Source organism: Myotis brandtii, unplaced genomic scaffold, assembly GCF_000412655.1.
Source record: "Myotis brandtii unplaced genomic scaffold, ASM41265v1 scaffold62, whole genome shotgun sequence".
Classification (NCBI taxonomy): domain Eukaryota; kingdom Metazoa; phylum Chordata; class Mammalia; order Chiroptera; family Vespertilionidae; genus Myotis; species Myotis brandtii.
The window spans coordinates 2,852,944-2,862,946 of record NW_005370366.1 but is presented as its reverse complement, the minus strand read 5'-3'; the positions used below and the strand labels follow the sequence as shown (position 1 = coordinate 2,862,946).

The following is a 10,003-nucleotide window of genomic DNA, read 5'->3' as shown; positions in this document are numbered from 1 at the left end:
CCTCCCGCACACCTCCTACTGGGGATGTGCCCACAACCAAGGTACATGCCCCTGACCGGAATCGAACCTGGGACCCTTCAGTCGGCAGGCTGACGCTCTATCCACTGAGCCAAACCGGTTAGGGCGGATTAACTTTTTAAATTGAACTCTGAGGTTAATTAAAGAGTACTCTATGATCGGCACATCCCTATGGAGAGGATCACCAGCTTTGAGTTGGTGTCATTTATTGAGCTTACTAAATGTACTATGATGTTACTAGGCATTAGGAATACAACAAGCATAGTCTGCCTTCCAGGGACTCAGTCTATAAAAGACAGACACACAACAATTCTAATAATTAGATATATTTTAAAAAATATTAAAATAAAATAGCCTGGCTGATATGGCTCAGTGGTTGAACATGGACCGATGAACCAGGGGGTCACAGTTCAATTCTCGGTCAGGACATGTGCACCCAAGCTTGATCCCCAGGGTGGAGCGAGCAGGAGGCAGCCGATCAATGATTCTCTCTCATCATTGATGTTTCTACCTCTCCCTCTCCTTTCCTCTCTGAAATCAATAAAAAATATTTAAAAAAATAAGTTAAAAAAAAATAACCAAATAACATTAGTTGAAGGGGGAAAGGTCATTATTTCAGAAGAATTCCAGCTAATATGTATAGAAGAGAGAATCACAATATTTCCTGAAAATGATTCAGGCAACAAAACTATTAGGTGAAAGATGGATGAGGAACTGGATGCCAAATATCTCTCCACAGATTCAGAGGAAACACACCACCACTGTGGAAACCCACTGATCAATGTAAACATTATTAAAAGTAGAACAATAACCAGACTCAATGGCTTTTGTGGGCAAAAATGTTGAACCTTAATCTACTCAGGCCTTTAGACCTAATTTCCAGCCTACAAGAAACATGGAGAAAGAGAAAAGGAAGTAATTGGACAAGTCCAGAATGTGCAACATTTTATAGGACAACTAACCTTGTTTCTTCAACAAGTCAACAACAGAAGAGGAAACAAAAGAAAGTTCTAAATTTATAAAAACTTGGCAAAATATTTTAAATCTTGAAATAATTTTTTTTTTAGAGAAAGAGAGAGAAAGGGAGAAAAAGAGCAAAACGTCTATTTGTTGTTCCACTTATTTATGCATTCATTGGCTGATTCTTGTATGTGCCCTAACCTGGGATTGAACCTGCAACCTTGATGTATCAGGACAATGCTCTAACCAACTGAGCTACCTGGCCAGAGCTAAAAAATTTAAGTATATATATTCATTGAAAAAATTTTCAATTAACCCAAAATATATAAGATAGAAATAAAGTTCCTACTCCTTAAAGGTAACCAGTTTGTAATATGGCATGACAGATTTTTATGTAATACATACATAGGCACCCATTTATATCACTTTTAAAGTGAGTTTTATTGCACTTTGTTCTGTGTGTGTCCATATTTCTGTAAGATGAATTTCTAAAAGTTGAATTCCTTTTAGTGAAATTTATATTTCAAGGAGGGTATGACTTAAATTTTGATAAACATCTATATTGCAAAATTTTGTTTTACTAGAATGTTTCCAGTAAATATGTAAGGAAGTCTTTGTTTACTCACATATTTTGTGTTACTGGGTATTACCAATCATTTAAATCCCTTAATCTAATAAACCATGAAAAGACTGTTTATCTTCTGTGATTATGTCATGCAGACAAGCAGGCAAAGATATGTGATATGTTAAGTCACTGTAGATGTAGGTGATTTATATAGGCAAGAAGAATGCCTAGCTGGTTTAACTCAGTGGATAGAGCGTCGGCCTGTGGACCAAAAGGTCCCAGGTTTAATTCCAGTCAAGGGTACGAACCTTGGTTGCAACCTCTTCCCTGGCCCGGGCCCTGGCCTTGCAGAAGGCAACCAATCGATGTGTTTCTCTCACATCGATGTTTCTCTCTGTCTTTCCCTCTCTCTTCCACTCTCCCTAAGAATCAATGGAAAAATATCCTCGGGTGAGGATTAACAAAAAAAATTAATAAATAAATAGCAAGAGGAAGAGTAGTCAAAGACATCACCTCGCCTTGTCCCACACTTCCAAAGGAGCTAGATAATTGTGACATGCGTTGTGCTACACATCATTGTTGAGGAGCCGATTCTAGATGCAGCTAGAAGGGCGGGGTTGGAGGGTAGTCTGCAGCTGTATCCTGAGCTTCATATCTCATCAGAAATAGGAGGTGATGAGAAACTATCTCATGACAGCCTCCCATGGAGACATATAGGCAGGGCAGGTGGGAGCTCCTTACAAGCCTCTCATCCTTCTGGTGACCAACCTGATCACAAGGCATTCTACCAAGATTCAATAAGCTGCAGTTCAAGCCCAGGGAATTAGGAGGGGTCATACAGCAGGATGTTGGAAGTTACTCAAGATAAAGGCAGGACTAGCAGTAGAAAGGGAAGTCCTGAACCATGTGAACAAGGGGAGGTATTGGGCAGTTGGTGAATGGAAGCAATGAGGACAGGTAGGAAGTAGCCAAAAGACTGTATACCAGAGAAACCAAGGTTTTATGAAAAGGTAGAGAGGAAATGGCCTAGGCGGGGTAGTGAACCTTATACCTTTCACACACACACACACACACACACACACACAAATAACTGAAACTAGCATAGACCTAAATGTAAAGTGCAAAACTATAAAACTTCTAGAACATAGATGAAAATCTAGATGACCTTGGGTTTAGTGTTGAGATTTGAGATGCAACAACAAAAGCAAGAGCCATGAAAGCATTGCGTGGGATACCCAGTTTCTCTAAGTAAAATAAATGTATCAGGGGATCTGCAGACCAGGACCCACACCAAGGAGAATGCATACTGGGGGTTACCTAGGACCCTGGAAATGGAATTGTGGACATTGGCCAAAGACTTTGTTTCATCCCAGCTTGCTTAGTCCAGCTGGACCAGTCTGTACCAGACTCCTGAAGGAGAGAAAGCAATGAGCTTCCAGGACCATCCAGATGTGTATTTTACCACCTTAAAATATTTGAACACAAGAAATCTTAACACTGTAATTTTTATTTTACTATTGCTTGTTCATTAAAATAATTCTGCTTCCATTTATTTTTAAGGGACATTGCTACATTTGATAAAATCATAATTAAATTTCATTATAGGTATCTATTAATATTATTTTATTGATAGAAGCATGAAAAAAAGTTTAAAATACAGCTTCATCTGATTAAGCCTTGACCATAATTAAGAAACCTGAAGAGGAAAGGTGGTATTCATGGGTTGGATTCCCAATAGTTGTTTAGTGGCACAGTCCCAGTCTTTACCCAATTCAAGCCGTTGGCAGATAGATGGATACTGTCCTTCAGTTCTTCTAACCCATTCACTTGCTTTCTTTATTTTCTCAAAAGCCCAGGGAATATTCCTAGATTTAAAAAACAATGTTTCCATCAATTTCAGAATATAATTAGATATGAAATGTAATGTGGTATCAAATCTAGCACATTAGCTCAGACAAAATAATTCTGTCAAAAATTAAGATATTTAAGAAAAACAGTTCTCTTTAATACTTGATTAAAGTTCTTCTACCAGCCTGACATGTTTTAACTTATTAAGTATATTTTTAAGTATATTATACCCATCACTTCCCAGCTTCCACTGTGCACCACAGACTTCCTCACTGCCTCCAGAATAACTCAAGCATCTTCTAGCCTTTATACATCTGTTTATTGTCATTCTTTTCCATTCTTCTCCATTTAAATCCTATCCATTCTTCACATACAAACACAATTCTATTTTACAAACTAGGCTTCCAATTCTCTCTCCTTTCACTGAACCAGGAATTCTCAACTTGGCTAGTTATTTTTGCAAAATGACTGAGAGTCACACATGAAACTGAAACTGGCATATATTTAATCCTATCACATAAACTAACTAGTAAAATGTGCATATCAAAAGCTTCAAGTTTGTGACCATTAAATGCTATTGAATATTTAAGACTGTCAAATATTCAGGTCTATTTAAACCCAGAAAAATTCTGAATTTTTAAATTAATATTAGCTGCTTCCTCATTTGTCATCTTCTCAAACTTATTAGTAAACAAGTGGTAATATATATTAAAGTTTTAAAGAAAATTCTGTGGGGGGGGAAACTAAAAATTTGCAAGATTCTCTTCATCTTCCTGATTTTCCCCCCTATAAACTGGGAAAGGGCCATCAGAATAGTGTGGTGGTTAAGACCTAGGTTCAAATCCTAATTCTGTAATTATACAGTGGTGCCTGTGTGATATTGGGCACCTTTCATTCCACACTGGCAGTCTCAGTTTCCTCAGTTATGATAATGATATGAGATTCTGTGGGTGTGTTGTGGGGATTAACAAAATGCATGTTTAACAGTCCCTGGCACAGAGTAGGTAGTCAATAAATATTTGCTGAATATCATGATGCCATGAACATACCAAATAGCAACAGGCCTGAAGTGGTTAAAAGATCTGTTTCTCAATAAGTATTAGTCTACTTATAGTTACTAACTATAGAAAGCAACAAAACTGACTTTAAATGTTCTCACTAATTCAACTGGCCTTCCTTTAATCCAGATCGCCTTGAGACTTCTGACTGACCCTCCTGATAAGTGTGAAAATTTTGTTCATACACCTCCATGCAATGCTACTACATTAACATTATGTACATCATGAAGTAGGAAAAAGAGAAATAAAAGTTTTAAATAGGCAATAAATAGGAAATAAAAATTATTTATAAGTTTTATTTATTACAGTTCCAACAAACCATTTTGCTCTCACAGTAACAGTAATATAGTAAGAGCCATATTTTACTTTTTAAAAATCTTGCTTTAATACTTTGTGATATGCAATTCAAAAGTAGGTTCAAAGTTGTTAATACTTGATCTAGAGGCTGTCATAGCTGTAGAAGATCAAAACAGAAGTGTCTCTTTGTAAGAGGGTAAAAATAGGTCTGTTCATTTCTTTTAATTTCATCTGTAAATATGTACCTCTAAAGGATAAGAACTTTTTCTTAAACGTGACTCTTAAAATAGTTATAAATTATTCTTAAATATCACAAAATATCCAGGTAATGTTTAAGTTTCCCTAATTGTGTCTTTTTAATACAATGGATTTTGTTCAAATCAGGATCCAAACAAGGTCTACACATTGCCTTTGATTCATATGACCATTAATTTATAGGTTCTAATTCTCTCCTCTTTTTTGTCTTGCCATTTATTTCCCGACATCCCAGACACTGCTGAGCACATTCCCATGTATAATTTAACATGTTTAAGCTCTATTCTCTGATATTTAATCTTTATTATGTAAAATATTTACAGTTTCTAAGTCAAAACAATAAAACAATGTATATTAGGAGAAACTTAGCTTTCATCCTGTGTCCTTCCTCCTCCTAGATAATATTTTTATTAGTTTCATTAGTTTTCCCTTTATCTTGCCTTTAAAAAGGACATACGCAAATTACATACGTGTGTGTGTATGTATATGCACACGCGCGTGCACAAGGGTAGCCATTTGCATAGGGTATGATGGAGTTCTGATGGGTAAGGGATATTCATATGTGCGCTTGAGGCCTCTTGTGATAACAGGGGTCAGCCGAGGGCTAGCAGCCAGGGACCGAAAACTGGATCTCTTCGCACTGCAACATTTTGGCATAAAACTTCAAGTCATCCCATCATTCTAAATTTGAATCTGGTCTTCTAGATGGTTTTGAAGTTAGATTTGTCAAGGTAAAACTTTAGAACATATTTTATTTAACAATTTCCTAGTTTAATTTATAACTTTTAAAGACTTAGACTTACAGCATATGGGTTTGCATTTGTATTTTTTACCTAAGCCTGGTTCTAATAATCATATTATGGATTTTCCAAAAACATATAGAATCCATATACTATAGTGAAAAGAGTTCTAAGCCAGGTGCCAATGATATGGACTCCAGTGTAAGCTATACTTAAACTCTCTGCGTTTTCCTGTGCAACCAAAGAGACAAATATACTGTGTCGGCCCTGCCAACAGAAGAGTGCAGGCGAGACATAACCTATGAACAAATTCTCTTTGTACTTACTACAATTCTGTGTGGCTTCATATTAGGTTTAGTTAAGAAATGGTTGAAAATATAAGTCATTTGCTTAGTAATATAGTTAAATGGAAAATACGAGTATAATTAAATGTTAAATAATATTTAAAAATATATAGTTAAGTGGAAAAAAAACCTGTAAATTGAGGCGTCATCCAATTTCATCAGGGATTTGAAGACTATTCCAGCTTGTTCCAACCTGGTACGAAGAAACTGCAATACCAGAAATGTGGCAATCAGGTCCAGAAGTCGTTCTCTTCCTTTTATACCTAAAAGTGGAAAACTCGGTTATGTTTACTGGAAACTACACCTCAAACTACGCCCATTTATAAAAGTTCTATGAAAGAATTATAATATTATAAAACCATACCATAATAGCAAATCATAAAACTCACTGTTACTTTTCAAGGTCCTTAATTTGTCTGCTATTTAAGTAAAAAATGAGGATGATTTGGAACATGTGCCTGTCATATTATCCTGAAGGTTGTCAGGAAACTGAATAAGATTCAGTCCTCCCCTCTCTTGCCATCTATACATTTAAAAGCCTAAGCAACCGAGCGTTTGACCAGTAGCTATGATGTACAATGACCACTAGGAGGGCAGATGCTCTGACCAGTAGCGATGATGTGCACTGACTACCAGGGGGTAGACACTCAATGCAGGAGCTGCTGAGCTGCAAGTAACTTGGCAGCTGTGGTTCTTGGGTGATGCACCCGGAACCAGAGAGGACGGAGCCCGATTCTGGGGTGTATCATCCGAGAACTGCCCTCTCACAATTCAGGACCCCTTGGGGGATGTTGGAGAGCCGGTTTTGGCCTGATCCCCACAGGCCAGGCCGAGGGATCCCACCAGTGCACAAATTCGTGCACCGGGCCTCTAGTCTTTAATACCAGAGAAGCATGAACTAAGCGGAGAAAAATTCAGTTTCTAGACTTCAGCTATAAAAAGCTCAAGAGAAAACCTAAATACACAACAAATAAACAATCAATATGGCAGACCAGTGTATCAAATTATTTCAAGTTCTGACTCTATACTTTGATCTTTCTAAATAAGGTCAGATATACACCTCCAGCCAAACCAAGTACTTCTTTCTTGTGTCCTGCTTGCCTCTTTCTATAAAACCTTGCACCCTTACTTGTTTTTTTTTTTTTTTTTCTGAAGAGCCAGTTTTATTTCACACTTGGCAGGGGTGTGGTAGCATCAGTACTTACAGTGCATAAGATCACAGAAAACATGTAAAATAAAATCAATCCCAAGCAAGGCCAAGCCCACACCTTCCCAGGGTCCCTCATGGACATAATACATATATTACTGGAGGTAAAAACAACAACACATCAGTATAAACAAAATACTCTCAGACCAAATACACATCAGGTACTTAATACTGTCCAACACAACACTTTAATGTTATTTATTGAGTTTAGATTATTTCAGTAGTAAATAAGCATTAAAACCAAACCAACCATTAATCATAACACTGATATTTACACCATCAAGTAATGTGAACATTCCCCAAGTTTCCTAACCCTTGGGAATAACAATAATTTTATTTGCATTACTTGTGCACATTTGTCAACTAGAATAAATAAATGAAAGGAGCTCCGTGATATCATAGGTTATGGGTCATGCTGATTATGTGAAGATATGTTGTCAAGTCCTCCCTATAATGCTGGTTAGCACAATTCAATGGATCTCCATCCCCTAAACCCTACAAACACTTTCAACTCACCCTAAAGACCCAAAAGCCCACAGAATTTTTGACATGAACCTTTCCCCTTACTTTGTAGGTTTCTGAAGTTGAGAGGGGAGACTGCTCTCTTCATGAAGTATGGATTAAACATTTTTAATTTTTTATTTATTGATCGATTTTAGAGGAAGAGAGAAAGGAAAAGAGAGAGAGAGAGAGAGAGAAAGGGAAGGAGGGAGAGACATGTAGGAAGCCACCCATTGTCTTCACTATCAGAGAAGTGTAAACAAGGAGCCCGGAACCCTGGTGAACCTTGAGCCCTGGCAAGGGCCAGAGCTATGCACCAATTGTTTAGCCAAGGCAATGGTGGCTCAAGCAATTTCCTGACCAAATATTCTCAGAGTAAATCTTTATTAATATTTACTGACCTTTAAGATAGTCTGTCTGTTACCAGAATTGCCTGCCTAAGGGCTATATGTGTATCCAAAATTGAATAAAAGGTTGGCAAGGCCTTGGCACCAGTGGAAGTCCTTCCCCTTGTGTTGGGCTTCCCACCTGACCCCCAATATTTCCAAATTATTATTTCTTGTCTCATCTCTGTCATTTGCACGCAGCTCTTCTCCAGATCCCGAACCCTGAACCACGCAGGATGCGGCTCGCACATGACAGAGGAACATTGATTTGTTGTTCCACTTAGTTATGCGTTCATTGGTTGATTCTTATATATGCCCTGACCAGGGATCAAACCTGAAAAAATTATGTATTGGATGATGCTCTAACCAACTGAGCTACCCAGCCAGGGCACTGAAATAAAAAATTATTATATCAACTTAATTGTTCTCTTTGATTATTTTAATAGTACCTACAGATAACCAGTGTTATCCAAATCAAGATATATTATGAAATACCAAAATTGAAAATGGAAGTTAACATATACTGGACCCAGAAATCAAACCTTTTTTATTTTCTTAAATGCAAGTAATGTATTTGAAATGACTTTATATAATGGGTTAGATTTTAAATGATGTTATTTTTCCAATCTTATATTTTATAAAACCAAAATTTCCACAGCTACCTTGAGGGGGTTCAGAACAAAGCCACCCCAGAATGCGCCACTTGGGCGTGTGGATAATTTTGAGCTGAAGGTAAGCAAGACCCAATAGACTCAGGAAAAGCTTTATACGTCCCCCTAACTGCCTAAAAGAAATTGGAAAGGGGCCTGTACCAGGAAGAGAGTTACTACCAGAGCTAACTATTTCATCTAAGAGACTTATCTGCATGTCTGGGCAAACATCTGTTTATCAGACATTGCCTCTTCTCACCTACAGATGAATTGCCTCTTCCACTTTGAAGACCCAGACCACTATTCCTTTCCTTAGTTCAGTTGCCTGGCTGCCTTTTATCTGATATCTTTGCTGGGTTTTCATTCCTATAGGTACATATGTATGTACATAATTAAATTGTTTTTCTTTTGTTAATCTTTTATTATGGGGGTCTTAGCTAAGAACCTAGAATGGTAGAGGGCAAGTTATATTTCCTCCTCCACAATCTTCATCAATAGAATATAGTAAGTCATCTGATAATTTCCCTGGTAAATTATCTTTATTTCCATCTAAGATATTTGATATGTAGTAGCATTGTTTGCATCATTATAACACAGCCACTGAATGTTTTTTTAAAATATATTTTTATTGATTTCAGAGAGGAAAGGAGAGGGAGAGAGAGATAGAAACATCAACGATGAGAAAGAATCATTGATGGGCTGCCTCCTCATGCCTCCCACTGGGAATCCAGCCTGCATGTGCCCTTGACCGGAATCAAACCTGGGACCCTTCAGTCCGCAGGCCAATGATCTATCCACTAAGCCAAACTGGCTAGGGCCTGAATGTTTTTTTATTACAAAATATTTTAATTATAAAGAAAAGTAAAGAGAATAATACTATTATAAATATCCCTATCACTGCATAACAGATCAACTTAAAAAAAAATCCTCACCCGAGGATATGTTTTTATTTATTTTTAGAGAGAAATGGAGAGGGAGAAAAAAAGATCAATGTGAGAGAGAAACATCAATTGGTTGCCTCCCATATGCGGCCTGACCCAGGGATGGAACCTGCAACTTAGGAATGTGCCCCGACTGGGAATCAAACCCATGACCTCTTGGTATACGGGACAATGCTCCTACCAACTGATCCACACCAGCCAGGACAGCAGGTCAACTTTTTTATTTTTTTTAT

The 10,003-nt window shown here is 37.4% G+C and overlaps 1 protein-coding gene across 1 annotated transcript in view; it reads right to left on the bottom strand.

The window, feature by feature from the left end:
• Positions 1-3,031: 3,031 nt before the first annotated feature.
• Positions 3,032-10,003, bottom strand: part of PARP4 (poly (ADP-ribose) polymerase family, member 4) — a 122,002-nt gene continuing 115,030 nt past the window's right edge. Inside the window, exons 33-34 of the mRNA XM_005880019.2 lie at positions 6,216-6,348; positions 3,032-3,408 (exon numbers count right to left, since the gene is read on the bottom strand). Of these exons, the coding sequence (XP_005880081.1) occupies positions 3,231-3,408; positions 6,216-6,348 (311 nt within the window). The 3' untranslated portion in view covers positions 3,032-3,230. The remainder of the gene's footprint in view (positions 3,409-6,215; positions 6,349-10,003) is intronic.